We start from the raw sequence: 25462 nt of genomic DNA, 5'->3' as shown, positions 1-25462 counted from the left end.
CTTTGGTGGGACCGCCAAGACAGGTCGGATGGTACTTACAGGTTTACGGAACTCCTTTGCTCCTAACTCCACCGAATTCTCTCAGTATGGTAGTGAGGAAACCCTTGCAGAACTTCTAGAGAGAGGGCATCACGTCTGACAGCTCTACTGTGTGTATAGATTTACAGTATTATAGGTCATCTTCTGAAGTGACAGTCCACATGTTTTGTTCTTATAGCAAAGGTCGTTTGGTTTTTATTCCTTCTGGTATGATTATCTGGGCATTAGAAAACATTTAAACTTCGTACATGGCAAACTTCTTTATATTTTTAAAAAATTTTATGAACATCATATCTTTCTTCTATAGTATTTTATCTTTTTTAACAGGGATGCTTTGTTTCGTGGATCTCTATTATTTTGCCTCATGGGAAATGTTATTTCCATTTATTTTCTCTGCTTTGTCTTCATATTTAAAAACTAGCTTGCTGCTACTTAAGGCTATGGGAGATCTTTTTTTCCAAAATGCAAATTGCTTTACTTCTCCCAGATTGTATTTATGCTTATGTAAAATTTTAGAGAATACAAAAAGTTACAAAAGATAAAAAATACCTATATTTGCCCTACCTAAAGATAACTCAATATGGAGTGTTTCCTGTGGTGTTAGGAGCTCTTCTGGACCCTGGGGGTCTTTGGTGAACAAGTATGTGCCTCTATGGATCTGACATTCTGGTGGGGAAGATGCACCCCCAAAAAGTAAATTGATAAAAGAATTGGCATGTCGTAAGGAGTGCTTTAAAAGAGAACACCTACTTTAGGTGGGGTGATCAGAGGTTTATCTTAGTGACTCTTTCCATAATTTGGCTATTGTTGATAATGCTGCTATAAACATTGTGGTGCATGTGCCCCTTCAAATCTGTGTTTTTGTATGCTTTGAGTAAATACTTAGAGGTACAATTGCTAGATTATAGGATAGCTCTATTTTTAATTTTTTGAGGAACCTCCATACTGTTTTCCAGAGTGGCTGCACCAATTTGTATTCCCACCAATAGTGCAAGAGGGTTCCCCTTTCTCTACATTCTCACCAACACCTGTTGTTTCCTGTGTTATTAATTTTAGCCATTCTGACAGGTGTGAGGTGGTATCTCATCATGTGTTTTTTTTTGTTTTGTTTTTTTTTTTTAAGATTTTATTTATTTGAGACAGAGAGAGAGTGCACAAGTGGGAGGAAGAGAGGGAGAGGGAGAAGCAGACTATCTGCTGAACAGGGAGCCAACATGGGGTTTGATCCCAGGACCCAAGCTGAGGGCAGACATTTAACCAACTGAGCCACCCAGGCACCCCTGTCATGGTGGTTTTGATTTGCATTTCCGTGATAATGAGTGATGTTGAGCATCTTTTCATGTCTGTTAGCCATCTGGATGCCTTCTTTGGAAAAGTGTTTTTTCATGTCTTCTGCCTATTTCTTAATGGGGTTATTTGTTTTTTGGGTGTTGAGTTCTTTATAAATTTTGGATACTAACCCTTTATCAGATACATCATTTACAAATACCTTCTCCCAATCCGTAGGCCACTTTTTAGTTTTGTTGATTGTTTCCTTTGCTGTGCAGAAGTTTTTTATCTTGATGAAGTCCCAGTAATTTATTTTTGCTTTTGTTTCCCTTCCCTCCAGTGACGTGTCTAGTAAGAAGTTGCTCCAGCTGAGGTCAAAAAGGTTGTCTGTGTTCTCCTCTAGGATTTTGATGGTTTCCTGTCTCACATTTAGATATTTAATCCATTTTGAATTTCTTTTTGCGTATAGTGTAAGAATGTGGCCCAGTTTCATTCTTTTGTTGCATATGGCTGTCCAGTTTTCCCAACACCATTTTTTGAAGAGACCGTCTTTTTCCCATTAGATATTCTTCCCTGCTTTGTCAAGGATCAGTTGACCATATAGTTGTGGGTCCATTTCTGAGTTCTCTCTTCTGTTACATGATCTAGGTGTCTGTTTTTTGTCAGTACCATACTGTCTTGATGACTACAGCTTTGTAATGTAGCTTAAAGTCCAGAATCATGATGCCTCCAGCTTTGCTTTTCTTTTTCAGGATTACTTTGGCTATTCCACGTCTTTTGTGGTTCCATACAAATTTTAGGGTTGTTCTAGCTCTGAAAAAATGCTGTTGGTATTCTGATAGGGATTGCATTAAATGTGTAGATTGCTTTGGGTAAGATAGACATTTTAATAGTCTTTATTTTTCCAATCCAGGAGCATGGAATTTTTTCCCATTTCTTTGTGTCCTCTTCATTTCTTTCATAAATGTTCTATATTTTTCAGAGTACACATGTTTTACCTCTTTGGTTAGGTGTATTCTTAGGTATTTTACTGTTTTGGGTACAGTTGTAAATGGAATCAATTCCTTTATTTCTCTTTCTGCCACCTCATTAATGCTATATAGAAATTCAACAGATTTCTGTACATTGATTTTATATCCTGGACTTCGCTTAATTCATGTATCCTAACAATTTTTTTGGTGGAGTCTTTTGAGTTTTCTACAGAGTATCATGTTGTCTGCAAATAGTGAAAGTTTGACTTCTTTCTTGCTGATTTGGATGCCTTTTATTTCTTTTTGTTATCTGATTGCTGAGGCTAAGACTTCCAGTATTGTGTTAAATGGTAAAGGTGGGAGTGGACATCCCTGTCTTTGTTCCTGACTATAGAGGAAAAGCTGTTTTTTCCCATTGAGGAAGATATTAGCTGTGGGTCTTTTGTATATGGCTTTTATGATGTTGAGGTATGCTCCATCTATACCTACTTCGTTGAGGGTTTTTATCAAAAGGGATGCTGTATTTTGTCAGATGCTTTTTCTGCATATATTGAGAGGATCATAGCATTCTTATCCTGTCTTTTATTAACATGGTGTATCATGTTGATTGATTTGCAAATATTGAACGACTCCTGCAACCCAGAAATAAATCCCACTTGATCATGGTGAATAATTGTTTTAATGTACTGTTGGATTCAGTTTGCTAGTATCTTGTTGAGAATCCATGTTCATCAGGGACATCGGACTATTTTTTTCCTTTTTAATGGGGTCTTTGTCTGGTTTTGGAATCAAGGTAATGCTGGCCTTGTAGAATGAGTTTAGAAATTTTCCTTCCATTTCTGTTTTTTAGAATAGTTTGAGAAGAAGACGTATTAAATCTTCTTTAAATGTCTGGTAAAATTCCCCCAGGAAGCCATGTGTCCCTGGACTTCTGTTTTTGTTCTGAAATTTTTTATTATTGATTCAGTTTCTTTGCTGGTTATGGGTCTGTTCAAATTTTCTATTTCTATGTCAGTTTTGGTAGTCTGTATGTTTCTAGGAATTTGTCCATTTCTTCCAGACTGCCCTGTTTGTTGGCATATAATTTTTCATAATATTCTTTTATAATTGTATTTCTGCGGTGTTGGTTGTGAATTCATTTGTGAATTTATTTATTTGGGTCTTTATCTTTTTGATGAGACTGCCCTAGGGGGTTATCAATTTTATTCTTGCAAGGAACAAGTTCTTAGTTTTGTTGACCTGTTTTTGTTGTTGTTGCTTCTGTATCGTTTATTTCTGTTCTAATCTTTATTATATCCCTTCTTTTTCTGGCTTTAGGCTTTATTTGATGTTCCTTTTCTCGCTTCTTAAGGTGTAAGGTTAGGTTGTGTATTTGAGACTTTTCTTGGTTCTTGAGGTAGGCCTGTATTGCAATATACTTCCTTCTAGGGACTGCCTTTGCTGCATCCCAAAGGTTTTGGACTGTCATCTTTTCATTTGTTTCCATGTATTTTTTTAATTTTTCTTTAATTTCCTGGTTAACCCATTCATTCTTATAGTAGGATGTTCTTTAATCTCCATGTATCTGTGGTCTTTCCAAATTTTTTCTTGTGGTTAACTTCAAGTTTCATAGTGTCGTGGTCTGAAAATATACGTGGTATGATCTTCTTTTTGTGCTTGTTGAGGGCTGATTTGTGACCCAGTATGTGGTCTGTTCTGGAGAAAGTTCCTTGTGCACTTGAGAAGAATGTGTATTCTGATGCTTCAGGATGAAATGTTCGAATATATCTGTTAAGTCCATCTGGCCCAGTGTGTTTCAAAGCCGTTGATTCCTTTTTTATTTTCTACTTAGATTATCTGTCCATTACTATAAGTGGGGTGTTAAAGTCCCCTACTATTACTGTATTATTATCAATGAGTTTCTTTATGTTTGTTATTGATTGATTGGTATATTTGGGTACCCCCAAATTGGGGGCATAAATATTTACAGTTGTTGACGTCTTCCTTTTTTTTTTTTTTTTAAATGATTTTTTATTATATTATGTTAGTCACCATACAGTACATCCCCGGTTTCCGATGTAAGGCTCGATGATTCATTAGTTGTGTATAACACCCAGTGCACCATGCAATACGTGCCCTCCTTACTACCCATCACCGGTCTATCCCATTCCCCCACCCCCCTCCCCTCTGAAGTCCTCAGTTTGTTTCTCATAGTCCATAGTCTCTCATGTTTCATTCCCCCTTCTGATTACCCCCCCTTTCTTTATCCCTTTCTTCCCCTACCGATCATCCTAGTTCTTATGTCGTTGACGTCTTCTTGATGGATACACCCCTTAATTATGATATAATGCCCTTCTTCATCTCTTGTTATCATCTTAGGTTTAAAATCTGGTTTGTCTGATAAAAGTATGGCTACTCTGGCTTTCTTTTGGTGTGGTAGGATATTTTTCTATGTTATTAAAGCAACAGCTTTTATTTGGGAGCATTTTTTTTTTTTTAAAGATTTTATTTATTTATGTGACAGAGAGACAGTCAGCGAGAGAGGGAACACAAGCAGGGGGAGTGAGAGAGGAAGAAGCAGGCTCATAGCGGAGGAGCCCGATGTGGGACTCGATCCCGGAACGCCGGGATCACGCTCTGAGCCGAAGGCAGACGCTTAACGACTGCGCCACCCAGGCACCCCTATTTGGGAGCATCTTAATTTGTTTTTTAGATTAAGTATGGCAAAAAATAATGCATAAATTTAAAAAATACTCTGCAGCAACAAAAATTTACACATTATAAGGCATCATAATATAAACAGGTATATAGTAACTTTGTTTTGACAGTCTGACGTTTGGCTCTCCTACTTTATCCCACAACCCAGCAGCCCCTCTGTGATTGTTTTGTTTTCACCTATTAATGTAGTTAGTTAAATTTATGGATTTCCTATTTATTGAACCAATTCTTAACAATCCTATAATGAATCTGAATTGATCTCTGTTATTTTAATATCCTGGTAGACTTTCTTTGCCAGTGCATATATTTTAGGATTTTAGTATCAATATTCATACTAGAAATAAGTCTTTAATTTCCTTTTTTATTTTGGTACTGCATTTGGCTGCTTTATTAAAAAGTTGGGAAGCTTTATTCCTTTTACTGAGTTTTGGAACAGATTAAATAGCATAAATATTACTTACTCTTTCATTTAGTTACCAAATACATGTTTACTGTATGCCAAGCATTGGGCTGGATGCTGAGTAATCAGAGGTAAACAAAACAAATGGTTTCTGCCCTCATAGGGTTTGGTTCATTAGGGAATTAGCCATTAATGAAGTAATTATGAATATGTAGTTATAAATCATGACAAGTACTCTGAAAGAAAGGAACAGAGTGCTTTGAGAGAAATATCATTGAAGTTCTACTTGAGATCGTACTTTTTCTGTGTTTGAGGACGTGCTTATTGAGTACATACGCACTAAAAGGTAATTCTTTTTACGTGAAATATTTATTGAAGATTTGATATGCTCTTAGCTCTGCGGTAAATAAAATGAAGTCTTCATAATTATAGAAGTTAAAATAAAAAGTACTGGTAACCATAGCTACCAGAGTTAGAGGGTATATTCCACATTTTTTAAATGAAGAAATTAAGATTTAGTTTAAGTAGACACTTCTAGTTTAATATGTCCAATTGTATACATCCTCTAGAAATCCCACTGAGGTGGTAGGAAAAGAATAAAGATATGAATTGACAGAAAGAATGGAAAAGTATCTACTTTTCCATACCAGGTGAAATCACCTTTGGGAAACTAGAAAGAAGATGGTCCAGTGATAAGTGACTTTATGGGTTAGGGGATACTGAAGGCTGAACAGCAGTAAACCGACAAGAAGCAAGCTGATTCCCACCAGTCAACCTGGCAGCTCCTCAGGATTTGGGAATTACAAGTACTTCTCAAGGCAAGATCATAGGATGGAGTAGAAGTAGAATGATTAAGTGAAGATTTTTGTAGTTTTGATGCTCTGGATTCCCTTCCCTGCTCCTTGCACCTAGACAATTGCCTAGCTCTCTTTTATCCAGAGCACTGAGAGATTACCTGCAGGAGAGAATTGCACTCAGGAGGCAGGCTCAGACAGCTGAGGTGGAGCGAAGCACCTACACGAAAATGAGGATTAAGTGGAAGTCAACATACTGAACAGTGAAGCCAGAGCTGTCTTTCTGTGTGACACTCACAACTAATAGTCAAGCTTATGCTCCCCTAAACAAGATAGTGAAGGATTCTTTTCTGGAGAAACATCAACCCATGATAAAATATTTAACAGATACAGACTTTGGGAGTTCACCTGATTAAACAGCTGCATCACCATCACATCACGTGAGGGGGGGGGGGGGCTTCTAGTCAAGAGACACTGTTCATGCACCAGACTTTCAGTCAGCTGTAAGTGCCTCACAGGTAAACATAAATGGACAGCCAAGGATCACCAGCCATTTGGTGGAAGTCTCTAACATGAAAGAAACCAAACAGGAGGGGCTCCTGGGTGGCTCAGTCAGTTAAGCCTCTGCCTTTGGCTCAGGTCATGATCCCAGGGCCCTCGGATTGAGCCCGAGTCAGGCTCCCTGCTCAGAGGGGAGTTTGCTTCTCCCTCTGCCCCCTCCCCCTGCTAGCTCACTCTCTCGCTCTCAGATAAATAAATAAATATTTTTAAAAAAGAAACCAAACAGGAATAAACAAGTAGGAAATAAAAGGAGCTTGGTAGAAATAGATTTACTGCAGGTAACAGAGGAAACTTGAACCAAATAAAACTCTGGTACCTTTTGGGAGAAAAGATATGACATCTGTGAAAGAAGAGGTTCTATTTTTTAAAAAAGATAAATTATTCAGAAAACAGAAAAGGTCTCTGTGAGAGCAGAGAAAGATATGTAAGGATTGGATAATAAAGCTGAAGAGTTCTCCCCCAAAATAAAACAGCCAAGAATTAGAAAATAAGAGTGAGTGAATAAGAAAAATGGAGAACCGGTCAAGGAAGTCTTTTGTCTTATACAGTGGGAGGAAACATCATCTAAGTCCCAGAACTGGAAGCGGTGAGCTTCTGGTTGAACGTGTCTTCTGTCTGGTGTCCTGAAGAAGAAAACACGAGAACAAAACCAAATCATCAGACCGAACGTGTAGTTCCAAAAGGAAGAAGACCCGATTAGTTCTTAATCATTCTACTTCTAGAAAGAAGAATGGGGGGGGGGGTGGAGGTGCAGTTCTCAAACTGCACTTTGAACAAATACAGGAATAAAAGAAACCTTGTAAACTTGAAATTATATGTAAGTACCGTTGGGAAGTCCCACCAGTTCTGTGAGAAAAGGCAGAGTTGGGCAGAAGGGGCATAGCTCAGAAATCACCAGCAGCTGTTTAGTCCAGAGGCAGTCCCGTCCTAAGAGAGAATTGCTGCATACCAGGCTAAGACTGAACAGCCGTACGGTGTCCATTAAGGAAAGCAGAGAGGAATTGGAAAGTGCCTTGGTGGCCCAGAGATCTTAGAATGTGCTAGCAAAATACCCCTAGAAGTGAGTATATGACCTTGAAAAGCAAGGGGTGTGGCTCTTAGTAATAGTAGTCTTGAAGAGGAAAACAAAGCTGGAAGTATAGGCCCTCCTGAACCAGATTACATTTGCAGGTTAGAAGAGGACTGGCAACAAAGGCACCGTATGCTTTTTTCAAAAGTCCTTGGATGCAGGAACAGAGAAGGGTTATCTCTTACATTAAGAAACCTAAAGACTTCTCTGACCCCTCCCTGCACCCTGAGTCTTCTGCTGGTTCAGGATAATTCATCTTGTTCGAACACAAAAAGCAAAAAGAATCTGCACAGCATCCTTACAGTGATATGTGGTAGATTGCATTTCTTTGTTGGTTTGTTTTTGGTTTTTTTAACACAATATTTTTAATATTGAGATAGAATTCATTGGTTTTTAGTATATTCACAAGGTGTACAACCATCACCACCATCAATTGTGTTATGAACCCCAGGGCTTTATTTCCTCTTGTATTCCTTCCATGATTCTGAAATTCTTCCCACTAAAAACACGGTATTTTTCCCTCCCCGTGGACTTTGAGTTTGGCCATATGACTTGCTTTGGGCAATGATATCAGGTACAAATGACAGTATGTCAGTTTCAAGCCTAATAAACCTTAAGAGGACTTGGGTATTCTCCATTTGTGCTCTGCACCTCTGGCATTTCCATGAGAAAAACATGCCTTCCTAACTCATTGGTCGAAGCAAGATGGGGGACAGATGGATCAGGGCTGCCCCAGCTGAGCTAAGCCTAATTCAGCCAACATTGTAGAAATGTGAGCAGTAGTAAATGATTGTGGCTATAAATTACTGAATTTTGAGATGGCTTGTTACTAAGCAGTAGTTAACTGACACAAATGTGTAAGAAAAGGCTAAGGTAGGGGGATGTGCACCACAATTTTCTACAAATGTTAAGAAAAGTCCAAAATACTGGTACAGTGTAGATCAGGGCTGGGCGAGCCCTTGCCTGTGGTCTTGCCTATTTTTCTAAATAAAGTTTATTAGAACATAGTCATTTCCATTCATTTATGCATTGTCTGTGGCTGCTTTTATGCTTCATCAGCAGAATTGAGTCTTTGTGACAGAGACTGTGTGGCTCACAATCCTAAAATATTTACTGTCTGGCCCTTTATGAAAAAGCTTGTGGACCTCTTGAAGTAGGTGAAAAGTTGTAACCTAAAATTCCAATATAAACTTAAAAATAAACTAATAATACATCGTTTCCACACCTGGTAGGATGGCTGTAATCAGAAAGATAATAACAGGTGTCACAATGATGTGGAGAAAGTAGAACTTTGCATGCACTGTTAATGAGAATGTAAAATGGCACAGTCAGTTTAGAAAACAAAATGGCAGTTCTCCAAATGATTAAACATAGATTTATCATATGATCCAGCCGTTCTCTTAGGTATATATTCAGGAGAAATGAAAAAAATGTGCATACAAAAACTTGTACCTGAACATTCATAGCAGCATTATACATAATAGCCAGAAAGTTGAAACAGACCAGATGTCCATCAGTTGATGATTGGATAAAAGAAAATGTGGTATATCCGTAAAATATCATTTGGCCCTAAATGAGCCAATGAAATGAAATGTGAGTGAAGTACAGTACAGGCTACCATATGGGTGACCCTTGAAAACATGATGCTGTGTGAAAGAAGCCAGTCACTAGGGACCACTTATTGTATGATTCCATTTATATAAAATGGTCCAGTATAGGCAAATCTGTACAGACAGAAAGTAAATTCGTGGTTGCCTAGGCCTGGGCATAGGGAGCAGTGAAGGGTGAGGATGGTGGCTAAGGGGTACAGGGTTTCTTTTTGGAGTGATGAAATGATCTAAAATTAATAGTAGTGATGGTTGCACAGGTCTGAATAAAACTAAAGCCATTGAATTGTATACTAGAAATGTGTGAATTGTGTGCTATGTGAACTATATCAAATAAAGTGTTAAAAAATAAAAATAAATGAGGGGCGCCTGGGTGGCACAGTGGTTAAGCGTCTGCCTTCGGCTCAGGGCGTGATCCTGGCGTTATGGGATCGAGCCCCACATCAGGCTCTTCCTCTGTGAGCCTGCTTCTTCCTCTCCCACTCCCCCTGCTTGTGTTCCCTCTCTCGCTGGCTGTCTCTATCTCTGTCAAATAAATAAATAAAATCTTTAAAAAAAAATAAAAAAAAATAAATGAAGCACAGAAGTTATGAAGACCACAAAGCAGAATTATAAGAATTTGAGGAAGAGATAGCCAGACCACAGAAGGATGTGAAATGGACACTAGCAGAACAGAAAGGAAAAGGAAGAAAAAGATTAAACCATTTCAGAAGCAGAATAAATTATGAGGCGCATGGGAGACTAGGTACCATGCGAAAGGACATAAAGATTAGATGTGAAATGTTATGATATGTTTATTTTACCATGATTTTTACTGTGTAAAACAAAACCAAAGATAACGTGAGAAAAGTGAATAAAAGCCAACAAATAGATCTTTCTAAAAAGTAAATACTGAGATAGTGATATGGAAGACCACCAACAGAGATCCAAAATATACATGCAAACTTGGAGCCCCCAAAGAAGAAAATCAAAACAGTGCAATAAATCAGATACCTTAAAGTATAATTCAAGGTATTTCCTTAAAAAAAAATTTTTTTTTAATATACTATTGGAAGGATGCCCAATGTTCCAAGGAAAACTGGCCCAGCACTGAGACATATTCTGGTAAAAAATTGGGACTGACGAAAGATCTTAAGGGAAAGAAAACCAGCTTTGTGGCGGAACAGAAGCAATGCCAGCAAACTGTAGGCTCAGGGCTTGAACTCACAACCTTGAGATCAAGACTTGAGCTGAGATCAAGAGTCAGACATGGAACCGTTCAGCTGAGCCACCCAGGCACCCTGATTTTTTTTTTTTTTTTCAAAGAAGTAATCTTTATTTTTCCTGCTCTTTAGTTCTTTTTTCTTCCATTTAATTAACTTCTGATCTTTATTATTTATTTCCTTCCCATGTTTTCTTTGAACTTACTATGTTTTCTGAGTTCTTGAATCGACTCTTTAGTTCACTGATTTTCCAGTGTTTTTTTTTAAATATTTACATTTAAAATTAATGGTTTTCTTGTAGATATTTTTTTCTTGTAGACATTTTACATGTGTCTAAGTTTAGATGGTGTTTACATTGTCATTCAGTTCAACCATTTTAAATTTCATTATAATTTAACTTGTGAGTCATTTATAAGTAGGGGTGTGGGTTTTCTTTTTTAAACACGGGGCTCTTGAGATTAATTTTTTTATGGTCACATTATAATTTTACTAGATCTTGGTCAGAAATTGTGTTCTATACTATATTAGTATTTGGTGCATTTTAAGTATATAGTTCAGTGAATTTTGATAAATGTGTGTGTACCCTGTAACCAGCATACAAATAAAAAGAGACTATCTCTGTCACCCCAGAAAGTTCCTTTGTGCCTATTTCACTTGCAGTCAGTTTCCTTATACCTACCCCGGCAACCACAACCACTGGTGGGATTTTTATCACTATAGATTAGTTTTGCCAATTCTAGAACTTTATATATATACGTGTGTGTGTGTGTGTGTGTGTGTGTGTGTGTGTGTGTAAATGGAACATATATGGAATCCTACAGTGTGTACTTTTTTATGTCTGATTTCTTTTGTCCAACTAATGTTTCTGAGATGCATGCATGCCTTAGCAGTTTTCCTTTTTTATTGCTGAGTAGTAGTATATTATATGAATAGGCCATAAGTAGTTTGTTTATCCATTCACCTATCATGAACATGTAGGTTTCCAGTTTTAGCTTACTGAGAATAATGCTGCCGTGAAGGTTCATGTACAAATCTTTTTGTGGACATCATTTCTCATTTTTCTTGGGTAGATATCTAAGAATAGAACTGCTTGGCTGCAAATAAGTACGTTTAACTTTAGAAGAAGCTGACAAAACTATTTTCCGAGTCGACTGTATAGCTTTATATGCCTACCAGGAATGAATGAGAGTTCCAGAGGTTCCTCATCCTTGTCAGCACTTAGTATTTTCTGTCTTTTTAATTTTAGCCATTCTGGTGGGCAAGCACCACTTTTTATTTTGAGACAAAAACATCACCTCCCTAATAACTAATAACATTGACTATCTTCCCATGTACTTAACTTGCCATTAGTATGTCCTTTGTGATGTGTTTAAGAGTTCTTTGTATATTCTGGACACAAGTCCTTTGCAAATATTTTTCTTAATGATGTCTTCTGAAGCTCAGAAGCTTTTAATTTTCAGGCAGTCCAGTGTGTCAGTTTTTCTTTCATGGTAACTGATTTTTGTACCCTACACAATCTTCACCTGCCCGCTGGTCAGGCTTTTTTTCCTGTGATCTTTCTCTAGAAACTTTACAGTTTTAGCTCTTAGGTTTATATCTATAATTCATTTCCAGTTGAATTTTATGGTTTGAGGTAGGGGTTGAAGTTCATGGTTTTTTTTTTTTTTTTTTTCTGTTTTGGTTGTTATAGCACCATTTGTTGTAAAGATGTTCTTTTCCTATTTATTTATTTTATTTTTTAAAATTTTATTTATTTATTGGACAGAGAGAGACACAGGGAGAGAGGGAACAACAGCAGGGGGAGTGGGAGAGGGAGAAGCAGTCTTCCCGCCAAGCAGGGAGCCCGATGAGGGGCACACGATCCCAGGACCCTGGGATCATGACCTGAGCCAAAGGCAGATGCTTAATGACTGAGCCACCCAGGCACCCCAAGATGTTCTTTTCCTTTGAATTATATTGGCAGTGTTGCTAAAATTGAGCTCTCATGCTGTTCCACTGATCTGTATATATTATCTTTACATCAACACCATAGTCTCAACTTATGTTCCTTTGTAATAATCCTTGAAATCAGGTGGTGAGTCTTTTAACTTTATTCTTTTCTAAAATGGTTCTAGCTGTTCTGTATCCTTTGAATACAAGTTTTAAAATCAGGTCATCAGTTTCTGCAAACTGGGAGTGTGGGGAACTATATTTATACATCAGCGTCGTATCTCAGCATCTCCCAGCAAGGTCACAAAGCTCCCTAGTTACCGGAGAACACAAGTCTAGACTGAAGCTGGATAATATAGCGCTCCACAAAGGATGCCTCCAAAAGCACTTGATGTATCTATCTGTTCAGAGGAGATTTTTGGTTCTCTAGAATTCTAGGCCGAATTAATGATTGGTGACTGAAAATTAAGCAGAGACAATTTGAAATTCAGTAAAATGAAACATCCTATAAGAAAGGAAATTACCCAGTGTGGCCCAGCTGTGATTAGTGCATACAATTTAGAGAAACATTGAATTCTGATACAGCAAAATCAGTGATACGAGTTTATATAGGTATTTTATTTAGAAACATGGAGTTACACAAGAAGATACAGCTAAAGTTGAAAGTGGTCACCTAAGAGGAATGGAAATAGGGGCTCCCTTGGAGCTTGTGGACAGCGATTAATAAGCCTAGTGGTATTTGGCTTTTTATTTTGTGTATATGCTTTGTTGAAATTTATTTTAAAAAACAAGGGGAGGGGCGCCTGGGTGGCTTAGTCGTTAAGCGTCTGCCTTCGGCTCAGGGCGTGATCCCGGCGTACCGGGATCGAGCCCCACATCAGGCTTCTCCACTAGGAGCCTGCTTCTTCCTCTCCCACTCCCCCTGCTTGTGTTCCCTCTCTCGCTGGCTGTCTCTCTCTGTCTAATAAATAAATAAATAAATCTTTAAAAAAAAAAAAAAAACAAGGGGAAGAAAGTTTAAGTAGCTTTCTCCAAGTCACAAAGCTAGAAAGACCTAGGTTCAGAATCCTGTCTTGCCAAGACCCCTGACTCCCTCCCTTGAGTCTGAAGAGGAGCTTGTCCTGAACATAATTGTTTCACATACAATTCTGAAATTAATGACCTCAGTGTTAAAGACCACTCTTTCAGATAGACATGCAGTCTCCTGTTTTGTTTTGTTTCCTGTATTCCCTAGCTCCAGCCCAGAGCCATACATGTAACAGAAGTACAGTGAATATCTGTGGGACATGGGTGAAGAACAGTTAAAGCAGGATGGAAAAATCGTAAGTCATCAGAGAAGCTAGATTTGGGGGTGGGCTTTAAACATGAGGACAACTTAGACATGAAGTGGGGGAGGAGTGTCAATGTCAGATTTTGTGGAACTAATGAGGGAAATTATATCAGGAGTGCTCGGAGTTGGACATTTTTCCTTTGTGTATGGAGGGGAGATAGACTTTATCGAGAAAGTGGGCATCAAAGGCTTTAAATATTCTTATATTTTAGGTTTCAAGTTTTCACAGAAGTTATATTAGCTTTTGTGATTTCTTACTAATAAATACTAGGATAAATGTCTCCATGCATGGTAACAAATAAAAAAGGAATTTGATAAATTATCTAGGGCAATGCATAATGCCTCATACATAAGAGGCCTTCAGGAGGGCAGTCTGAAAAATCATAGTGTTAGAACTGAAAGGAGCCTTAGATAATTCCAACTAAACGAGACCTTAGAATAAATAATGTAACAAAGTTCATAGTGTGTTTTCAGTTGCCAAAAAAAGTGGTTGAAACAGTAGGAAACATTTATTATTTTACATCTCTCAGAAAACTCAAAGGCAGGGTGGCTCTAGGTGAATTTGTTCAACAGTTCAAGGACTTCATCAGTGATGGAGATTCTGTTTTGTTCCACCCTCAATATGTTTGTGATCAGTCCCATCTTGGTTACAAGGAATTCCAGGCAACAAACACATCCTAAGACAAGGCTAGGGGCGCCAGGGTGGCTCAGTTGGTTAAGCATCTGCCTTCCACTCAGGTCTTGATCCCGGGGTTCTGGAATCGAGTCCTGCTCAGTGGGAAGGCTTTTTCTTGCTCTCACTCTGCCCCTCCCCCTACTCGTGCACGTGAGCTCCCTCTCCCTCCCTCTCTCAAATAAATAAATAAAATCTTTTAATTAGAAAAAAAAAAAGACAAGGCCTTACGTCTAGAAGAAGATGGAGGCAGGGAGAGTGCATCTTTTCTTCCAGTGCTTTTGTAAGAAAGCTTTCCCAGAGTTCTCTCTGCTGATGTCCATTCACATCACATTAGCCAGAGACCATATGAGCTTAAATTCTCTCTCTTTCTCCCCTTCTCATCCCCCCCCCCAACACCTCCCAAGCCTCTCCTAAAGCATGGGATCACCCAACACCTAAACAAAATTGTGGCTTGGGGGATGGAAAGAAAATGGGGCATGATTATTGGGAAGGCAGCCGACAATGTCCTCACACTAATGACTCAGAACAAGTTAGTGGTCAGCCTACACGAGACTCCTGGTCTCCTGTTTCCCAATTTAATTTTTCCCTCTAGACATAAATAACCTATTTGCTTAATGAATGAATATTATCAATATTGCTACTTTTTCTACAGAATTTTGAATATATCCATACAATTCTGCCTCAAATGCTTTTTGAAAAAAGGTGTACTAATATAAAACTAGACATGCTAATTTTTTGTGTGAAGCATATTGAATTCTTCAAATCAACTACTGTGGTTCCTTATATGTATAATGTTTCTGCCTCTGCTCCTACTGTTTCTATTACCTAGAAAACATGCAGGCTAGCCCCTTTTTTGGCTCCTTTATTATTTGAATACCTACTCAGATTTCAAGTATGAATGCCTCTGAAACTTCTTGACATTTCCCTGTCTTAATGAAATCCCTATTATGCATCCACTGCATTGTGTTCTAGATTCTCCTACACATTTAAAGTACTGATTTCTGTATAGGTTTGTCTTCCTTTTCTAGTCTAAGCTATCACTGTAGAGACGGTTTCTCATTTCTCTTGATGAATCCAGGGTATAGCATGGTACTGAATATGTAATAGGCACCACTAATCGTTTTTTTTTAAAGAATGGATGGGTCGGGCGCCTGTGGCTCAATCAGTTGAACCTCTGGCTCTTGCCTTCGGCTTGGGTTGTTATCTTGGGGTTGTGGGATTGACATCACATCAGGCTCTGCACTCTGCAGGAAGTCTGCTAGAGATTCTCTCCCTCTCCCTTTGCTCCTTCCCCCATCTCTTTCTCCAAAATAAATAAATAAGTCTTAAAAAAAAAGAATGGATGGATCATATACTAATTTTGTTTTCTATTTGATTTTGTTATTTTCAACCAGTGAAACATGAATGTGGTTCTATAATCTTTACTTTTTATTTTGAGGCAAAAGTGATTCCTATAAGCATAACTCATTTCTGTGAAGAGATTTTCTTTAGAACTTAAATATTGAAGGAAAAGCATTTCATTTAATATGTTACAAATTTAGTCTTAGCTCTGGAGACTTGTCAAAGGAAGTAAACATTACATAATTGTACCTAATGTAAATTAGATGTTCAGTAGACATTTGTTTATATGGTAGATATGCCGTAAATAGAACTATTCACTTTGTGATTTAATTTTTTCTTTTCTCATTTTAGCATTTATGACATTAACAGAGAACAGGACTATGTCAAGAATTCTGGGGGTATACTTGGTGAAAATGAATTAAGACCACCCTCCCAGCTACATTCTTTCTTAGAGAAGACCGAGCCAGGGTTCATATCAGAAAAGAGTGGGTATTAAACTAAATGCTATGAGTTATTACTAATGAATCCAAGTAGAACAGTACAATTTAAATTTTTTTAATTTAGATCATGTAAAATGAAAGGACTTTCTTTAAAAAAATTTATGATTTCCAGTGACTACAAATTTCATTAATCCAAAATAATCATTAATCCAAAATTAGTAGGTGATTAAATTTTTGAATTGCATCAGAAAAGGTTCAAGGGAAATTGTCACATTTCTCTATTTGAATTTCTTTGAAATTATGATTCATTTTACTTGGTTTTGAATTGAGATATTTTAAATACTAGAAATAATACATGCTTATGTAAGAAAAACCTGAATTGTAGTAATATATGTAAGGTAAAAAGTTTAAGTTCACCTTTTTCCACTTCCATTTCAGTAACCATTGGTTTAGACGCCGTTAACAATTTGGTTTCCCATCTTTCTAGATCTATTTCTGTAAACTTTCAAACACAATTTTTTATGTTTTTTTTTTTTTTTTACCAAAATGACATTATATAATGCATGTTATTTACTCAGTAGTAGAGTAGATATCTATATGTGTCAGTACATACAGGTTTACTTGGTTTTTTTATGTAGTAGTTGTAAGGTGTTTCCTTATTGGTGCCAAGTTAGTTTATCACCAGGTTTTTGCTGCTATGGATGCTGGTGCGTGGAGTAGCCTTGTACCTATCTCCTGTGCACTCATGCTAGTATTTCTAAGGAAAAGATTCCCAGAAATGGACTGGTTATTAGGTATGCACATTTAAGTTTTTGTTCGGTCCTGCCAAATTGTGCTATAAAAAAGTTGTATTTATCTTAAACTGTCAGTCCCTTAAAAATAAAGGTAACATTTTAGGATTAGATGATTAAGAAATGGGTTCTTTAGGGGCGCCTGGGTGGCACAGTGGTTAAGCATCTGCCTTCGGCTCAGGGCGTGATCCTGGCGTTACGGGATCGAGCCCCACATCAGGCTCCTCCGCTATGAGCCTGCTTCTTCCTCTCCCACTCCCCCTGCCTGTATTCCCTCTCTCGCTGGCTGTCTCTATTTCTGTCGAATAAATAAAATATTAAAAAAAAAAAAAAGAAATGGGTTCTTTAATTATCAACGGGCCTACTTAGACTAGGTCCAATATGTAGGCATCGACAGTGTTAACGGAGGTAGGTTGCAGTCCATACTGTTCGGTTCTGGGTGTTCCTGTCTTTGATGAGTGCTATTGTATAATGCACAAATAGGAGGAGTGGTCATGATAGTCCCAGGGAGATATAGAAGGGGCTAATTTTTGTTAGAATTATTGTGACACTTAAGTTGTTGGCATTAGTTCATCTCATTATTAGCTTTCAGACTAGGCGCTTAGAGAATAGGAAACAGATACGTGTGCCATAGCATCGGAGATCAGTTTATCATTTTCTAATCCCTCTTATTTATTAGAAGTTAAAAAGAGAAACAGGTATCCAAAAGCAGACACTCCGTATTGCTGATGGATTTTGAGAAAGGGGGAGAATCCAGCTTATGTCAAGCTTGACTTAACTTTTAAGACTGAACCACAAATAGTGGAGAAATATGCCCAAAGTTAGGTGCTATGGGAAAGAATATTAACTCTGTTTCTAGAATTATTGTGATTGAACTTGAATTTTCCCCACTTGTTTTCCATTGGTCACTTAAGCCCTAAGGGACACTCTCACTTTACAGACAGGTACTTTTCAAGTTGTTTCAGTATTTCTCTGTAGAATAGCCCCCTCTTCATTCTCTCAATATTCTGATAACCTTGAGTGTTTAAGTGAAGCATGTGTATTGCTCAGCAAAAATGCAGCCATCCATTTATTGAGTGCTCATAATGTTTTGTACACTAGTTTGACTCTTACGTGAGAGTACATCGTGTGAGAAGAGGTAATGTCAAATAATATCTTGATAAAATGTTTATCTCCTTAGTTATACAGCAGGAAACTTGTGCTTTCTTAAAGTGTGTAGTTGACCTCATTTATTATAATTCATGAAAGATTCAAGATTTACTGTGGATTTCTAACAGTTTTGCTTTGGGCATGCTTTTTCTTCTGTTAACTATAAAATGGTTACTTGTAAAATATATTGCTGTTTGGAGAATGCTGACCTAAAGGGGAAGCATTTTTAACTATAAATAGTTTAGGAATAAAAATATGTTAGCACAAAATCATTTCCTACTGTTTATTTTAAACCATTTTCTCTGTTCGTAGCTTTATGGAGAACAGTATTCCTCACATTGGTAAATAGTGTTCTGTGACCACATATATTTGGCACACTTCAGATGGGCTGGTTTTGTTTACTTTTCAGATTGCACTATTTTTCACAGTTTTTCGTTTATTTTTGTGCATTGACCCTCAAAAATGTGGCTATATGTAGTATTTGGAAAAGTTAAAACCTGTGTCTTCATATTACATTTTGTGGAATTTAAGAGTTGATAACCATAGAATGGTCATTTCCAAAGCTCTGACAACTTTTATTTCTTTCGCTGTAAGCAACGTATTTCTAAAATATTGAGCCTCAGAGTTTACATAGATTTTTAAATATTATTTTGCCCTTTTACAAATATTAAATACAAGGTTTCCCAAATTAGGATTTTTGGAGGAATCCTGACTTGCTTTTGGGCTAGCAGGGAAGCTTGTTTGTAAGACAGAATCACAAATGCTTAGGCTTCCCAGTTTGTTTTGAGCTGATATAGTTAAAGAAAGCCATCATTTTAATTATCATCCCTGTTGTTTTGCTATTTGAACCTCTTTAGAATATCCATATTTTTTTATAGCATTCATATACTGATATTGAAGGAAGAAGTGAAACTGAGAAAAAGTTGAACAACTGATATGGATCAGATGTACAAACTTCAGGATATTCTTAAATGTTCCATCCTCTTTTCTTTCCTTCCTTGCTACTTAAGTCTTTGACTTTTGATACTAGGAAGTTTATTAAAGCATTTTTACGTTACTTGGATAATTGAAGTGTTAGGACTGTTTGTCCAAATTAACTTTACTGAAATGTTTGTTTTCATTTTTATAATAGTTTAGTTTTTTACTGTTGTTCAGAAGTTAATTTTAATTAAAGTGCTTGTCTTTCCTTTAGCTTTTGAACTTTAATTAGCAGAGTTCTGGTAAAAGCAGGAAGCCATATTAATGTATTTATTTATACTATATCACCAAAACTTCCAGTGCTCTGTATATTATTCCATTCTCTTTATTATTTGTAAATAGTTTGTTACTTCCCTGCCTTGACCTTGTTAAAGAACATAGAGAAAGATAAAAATAGAAGGGAGTAACCAAATCAGGTAGTTAAATGTTACAAGAATTCATTAGGCTCAATTCTTGCTAAAGTAAAAACTTGTAAAACAAAAGGCACAAAGCCTCAATCAAGGGTCAAGTCAGTAATTCTCTGTGAGGAAACATGCCTTTCTTGGGAGGGTCATATCAGAATTTCTGGGCTAGCACATGGGTAGGGTTTGAAAAAAGCACTTTCTAAAAGTAATAAAGTTTTATTTTTGTGAAATGAAAAAAAGTAATGACTTCAAATATAACCCATAAGAAGTAAAGTCAACAGATGTGTCTAGGCCATGAGGAAACCCCAAAGGTAGAACAATTTCTAATGTGTTTGAGTGTGCAATGGTAGGCCCCTTAAAAGGAACCTAACAGGCTTACTTGGGGGATTTGATGAGAAGATGGGAGGGGTAAGTTTATCAAAATGTGGCATAAGTTTAAAAAAACTTAAGGTTGAGAAACATTGGTCTAAGTGATTGCTGACCACCACTTTGATGCTACCACATTTGATCTGCTTGTCCCAACTGTGGTTATAACACACGGTTTTAAACCAAAAGGCCCAAGGAGTCTGGCAGGGTTTATTTTACTGTTGTATTGAAAGTAATTCACCCTCAGTAACTCACCTCTGTGTAATGTTCTTCACATGAGAGGTCTTTTAAGATAGTACAGATAGTACGGATGTGGAGCCAAAACACAATGTAAGTGTCTGAGTTTTACAGGAAGGAAGTAGACGAAGTATTCAGTGATACTTAGTATGCCGCTTTTAACCCCATCCTTTGGTTATCTTAAACAGTTGCATTATTTTTGTTTGTGTTTTACAGTTTTTGAGACAGTGTCCTTGAGTTCAGACTCTGTCTTCCAGAAGGCAGTTTCAATTCTTCATACTTCTTACTTGGACTCTGCATCTGAGCATGGTTTTCAGTACAGTCAAGTGACTTTGGTGAAAAATGACATTTTCTTAAATGAGGTGAGGTGCTTGGTACACACTGTGTCTGTGTGTTAGTTTTATTTTAGTTTTTAAGAAATAAACCCATCATTGTGGTATAAAAGCCTATCTAGTTCTTCTCAGCTGTCACTTTCAAATGAGATAAATCCTTGGAAGGTAATAAGAATATGTTTTAGTAGGGACTAGGAAAATAATAAATTTCGTTAGTTCTTTAACAGGAGGAATTCAGATGATGCATTTTTAAAATTTAATTTGCAAGGCAAAATAATATGTTTATAGAATTCGATTATTCTCTCTTTTATACAGTACAAAACTTTTTACCAAGAAAAAAAAGCAAGTAATTATACTCAGGAAGAACTTCAAGAGACTTACGGGTTTCTTCTGTTTGAAACTGAAAATCAGGTAAGGGCATTAGGTCGTAGAACGTTAATTTTGTGATAGTAGCGTACAAAATTAATGATATCATTAAACTTAAATATTGGTATTTCACATCTCTGAAATTTGTAAGAGTACTAGTTCTCCACTCTTTTTTGTTGCTGAGTCTGGTGGCAGTGGAAATGATCGTGACAGCTAGTCCTGAAAGAGATTGGATTCCTTTTTGCAGGCCTTCTTTAATTTCATCGAAATACATTTGTCAGCTCAGGGTGAGATTTGGATTAATACGGTTTCCTAAGTATGGGCAATGCCTTTTAATGGAGTGAATGGGTATTTCTCCATTCTGGATCATCGTTCACATAGATACTTTGTTTCTTGTGGAGGTTTTTCAGGTTTCAGTTACATGGTTTTAGGGATAAGGTGAACACTTTTGGCAGTTGAGTTACTTGAAATTATTTCATGCCTGTGTTTGAAGACGGAGCTTCCGTATTGTTGCTCGTACCCAAATTGTGGGAGAAGGAAACTGCTGTGTGGAACGTGTCCCCAGAGATGTATGTGGCTTCCTAGATACAGTTTTAACAATACCAGAGATTTATAATTCAACTTAAAATAATTTAGTATTTTGATTGGGTTCGTGATTTTTAAAGGGTAGACTTGCTTAAAGAATACTTACGTTAGCACATAACGTAGGAATTATATAGTAAGACCAGAAGAGTTTGTGTATTTACTTAATCATCTACTTACAAATAAGATACACTATGGATTCATACTAAAAAAGGCATTAGGGGATAAGACATTTTCAAATTTAGTGATTCCAAAGCTATAATTGAAGTCTTGAAGAGAGGACTTAATCTGGGAGCTTGTTTAATTTACTTTTGCTGATGGCATTTTTAACAGAAATGATAAAATTTCGTGAACTATTAACCAAATACAGTTGCCTTACATAAGCTTACTTTGTGCCGTAAATACATACCGTGTACAGATTCTGTATTTATTTGAAAGCTTATAGTGTTATTTCATTGTCTCTCCTAAGACTGATATGATAAGCAAAGTACTGTCTTTTATTTAAAGGCAAAGTTAGTATGTCAGCGCGGACTCTGTGTGGGCAGCAGTGCTATTACCACTCTCGGTGACCCAGCAAAAGGTAAGTCTGTGAGAAAGAAAGAATCTCTTCTTTTACAAGATGAGGTGGGGTTTAGTTCACTTCGTAAGACACTTATATTAAAAGCCAGTTTCATTAATGATGAATAATAATCTTTAGAATCAGGGCTTTAAACATATGAGCTTCAGGTCTAAGACTTAAGATTTTCCAGTAGGAGTTACATGATAACTTTTTCTTAAAGGTTGGTTGGACTAGAAGAGATGCTGAAGGTAGTTTTCAGTACCAAGAGATTAGTGCGATCATCCAGGGCTAATGAGGATGTCTTCTAAACTATCAGAATGGCAGTAGGAATAGAGAAGAGATGGAACTGGCCAGACTTGGCAACTGTGGAATGTGAGGAGTAAGAGGAAGGAAGTATTCAGATACAAGCGTGTAAACTTAAACTACAGTGATGTTGTTAATAGAGGAGAGACACAGAAGGAAAGGAGATTGGTAGGGAAGCAGGAGTTAAAAGAGAATGGTCATCTTACAGTTAAGAATGTGGATTAACACTACATTTCTTTGAGCTTCAAGCTCCTCATCTGTGAAATCGATAAAACTGTCTCTTAGATCTGCTGTGAGGATCGTGTGAGGCTACATGAAGCACTTAGTTCTCAGTAAATGGACGCTACTCCTTTCATGAATTGAACTTGAGAAATAGTGAGATTTTCCTAGGTGTTTCTGAGACATACCCTGCTGATGGTAAAGAATAGCCGGGTTAGAACTGGAGATGGGGCTCAAGGTGGCAGGACTAGGTGTTAGTTGAAGCCAAGGATACTGTTAACGTGGGGCAGTATCAAAGGAAAAGATGGCAAAGAACAGGACTGTGACTCTCTGTGGGCCCGGCAGGTGGGGGGGAGTGGGGGAGGGTGGAGAAGGGGAGAACAGTCCAGTGGAGGAGGAACTGGGGAGTAGAGTTTGACAGCAGAAGGATTAGAGGACAGGTATGTAGCACTCACTATTAGGTGCTACCAGTGTGGAGATCAGGAGCGGCTAGCTTCCTGCTGACCTTTTCTTTTTCACAGCTCTATTGAGATGAAATTCATACACCCTGTAATTCACCCATTTCAAGTGTACAGTTCAGCTTTTCTTAATGTATTCATAGAGTAGTGCTGCTGTCAGTGCAGTCCATTTTAGAGTGTTTTCATCCCCCCAAAAAGAAGTCCTGTGCCTATTAGCAGTGATGCCCCCTTCCCCACTACCGCCAGCCGAGGCAACCACTACCCTGCTCTTCACCCCTCCAGGTTCGCCTCATTCCGACATTCCACATACATGGAATCCTGTGTGATGTTTTGTGACTCTTTTTCTCAGTTTAATGTTTTCAGGGCTCATCCACATTGTAGCTCATACCAGTACTTCATCTGCCTTTTGGTGGAATAGTGCCCCATTGTGTGGTTTTACCACGTTTTCTTTATTCTTTCAGCGCTTGAGGGACCTTTGGTTGTTTGCACTTCTTGGCTCTTATGGAAACGCTGCTGTGTGCGTTCACGTACAAGTGTTTGTGGAGTCATGTGTTTAGCCTTCTCTTAGGTGCAGACGCATCAGTGGAATTGCTGGGTTATGTGTCACTCTGTGTAACACAAAACGGTTTAAAATTTACATTTACATCTTCTAAAGGCCATGACAGAGAATATATTCATAAACCCGATAACATTTTACATAAAACCTTTTTTTCTTCCTACTCTTTTTCACCCCCCCTCTCATTGTAAAACATAACTAACATAGGAAGAGAGGAGGGTATAATGTACCCATTCCCTGGGTTTAACAGGTCACGTTGTGCATTATTCCCTTCATTTGGTTAAAATTTGTTGTTGTTGTTGTTGTTGTTGTTGTTGTTGAAGAATTTGAAAATAAATTACAAGTAAATACTTCAGCTTTCGTTTCCAAAATATAAGGCCCTTGTTCTATATTACTTTAGTCCCTAATTATATGGTTGATGTTTGAAAGGCTGGCTTCAGTGGGGTGCTGGAGTAGAAACTGCATTATTCCTAACAAATATACTTTGTTAAAACATACTGGAGTGGGTAAGAAGGTAGCACTACTGCCTGCGTGTATTTTATAGTTTTGTCTCAAATAGAAATGGTTAGTTCTGTGTATAATAGTAATATTTTATATGAATGTAGTGTCTTACAGTTTTAAAAGTTTATGGATCTTTTTAAATCTTCCTGAAAACCCTGTGGCTTATGTGTCCAAGCCCCCCCCCCCCCCAAGTCACATGGTTAGTAGTAGCAACTGAATGCCTTGGTGCTGGAACCCAAGCTTCTGACCACAAGTTCATGGCTCTTTCCAGGATATCCAGGTGGTCTCACCATTGTCTCATATTTCAAGAGATGCCTCAGTTTAGGAGTTTCTGTGGGATCTGCTCTTCCCTTGCCATTCCCCTGCTGCTGCTGCCACCCAGGGACCCTTTCCTGTCTCAGCTCTGATGGTAGCTTTCTGGTTGGTCTTGCTTCTGGCCTCTCCCTTCTGCATACTCCACTGTCTTGTGAGTGGCAGTCTGTTGCTGAAAACCCTTGGTGGGTCTCTGCTGCCCACAGGGTGAGGTCTCGCCTGAAGAGCAAGTCCTGCAAAGGTCTTTACCACTCAGTTCCAAGCTTCCCTTTCAGCCTCAGTTTCCCCTGCTTTCGCCCCTGCTTCCCCATGCTGTGGCCCACCCTCCTGCACAGTTTATAGTCTTATGCTTCCATACTTGCGTTCACTCTGTTCTCTGAGAATGTCATTCCTCTCTCTGTTTAAAGAACTCCTTTTCTAAGCAAATATAAGTGCTTATTTCCGTTTCTTTGTGTCCTCAAATACATGTGTCTGACAAATAGCTAGGCACCTACTACATACTGGGCTGTGGTGTGGCCGCAGTGGTGAACAGAACAGCCGTGACCCCTGCCTGAACTGGAAACCTCACAGACTAGCGGCATAAGCTGCTTCAAGGCAGGACCTTGTTCTATTTACTTTGGTGCCACTGCTGCCCAGCACGTACCTGGCACGTAGCAGGCTTTGGCGCTTATTATTAAATAAGAGTCCTTACTGAGATTTTTTGCAAAAGATAACTGAGCATCGAATTACTACAGATAGGCCTTTTCACTGAATGATTGCCTTAAACAAAATAAACTTAGAATTTGCCAAGAATTGTGATGCTTTTATCCCTTTTTAGTTATTGTACCCCGTGTGTGTGTGTGTGTGTGTGTGTGTGTGTGTGTGTATGGTACCTAATTAGAACATTGGTTGTCCGTCAGATACATCCTGTCTCATCTTAGCTCTAATGTTTCCATACCTTTAGAATATCTCAAATAGTTTTTAAAAGGTAAGCAGTTTCAAAACAGTTTAATGTTGACTTTTGTCTTTTGTGTTGTCTTGTTCA

At 37.8% G+C, this 25462-nt stretch overlaps 1 protein-coding gene across 7 annotated transcripts in view; it reads left to right on the top strand.

The window, feature by feature from the left end:
- Nucleotides 1–25462, top strand: part of TASOR2 (transcription activation suppressor family member 2) — a 76103-nt gene that overhangs the window by 9623 nt on the left and 41018 nt on the right. For 3 of the 7 annotated variants that reach the window (XM_087857756.1, XM_045812949.2, XM_087857758.1), the window contains exons 2-6: nt 13773–13860; nt 16237–16370; nt 20467–20612; nt 20898–20993; nt 22038–22110. The exons of 1 other annotated variant lie outside the window; for it this stretch is intronic. In XM_087857756.1, the coding sequence (XP_087713882.1) occupies nt 13850–13860; nt 16237–16370; nt 20467–20612; nt 20898–20993; nt 22038–22110 (460 nt within the window). In that variant the 5' untranslated portion in view covers nt 13773–13849. Of the gene's footprint in view, nt 1–13772; nt 13861–16236; nt 16371–20466; nt 20613–20897; nt 20994–22037; nt 22111–25462 lie in introns of those variants that run through there. 3 more of the 7 variants (XM_045812950.2, XM_087857759.1, XM_045812953.2) reach the window with 3 other exon arrangements.

Source organism: Ursus americanus, chromosome 31 (assembly GCF_024610735.1).
Source record: "Ursus americanus isolate L20-20 chromosome 31, mUrsAme1.1.p, whole genome shotgun sequence".
In the NCBI taxonomy this organism is placed as follows: Eukaryota; Metazoa; Chordata; class Mammalia; order Carnivora; family Ursidae; genus Ursus; species Ursus americanus.
This window is presented reverse-complemented; position numbering and strand designations above follow the sequence as displayed.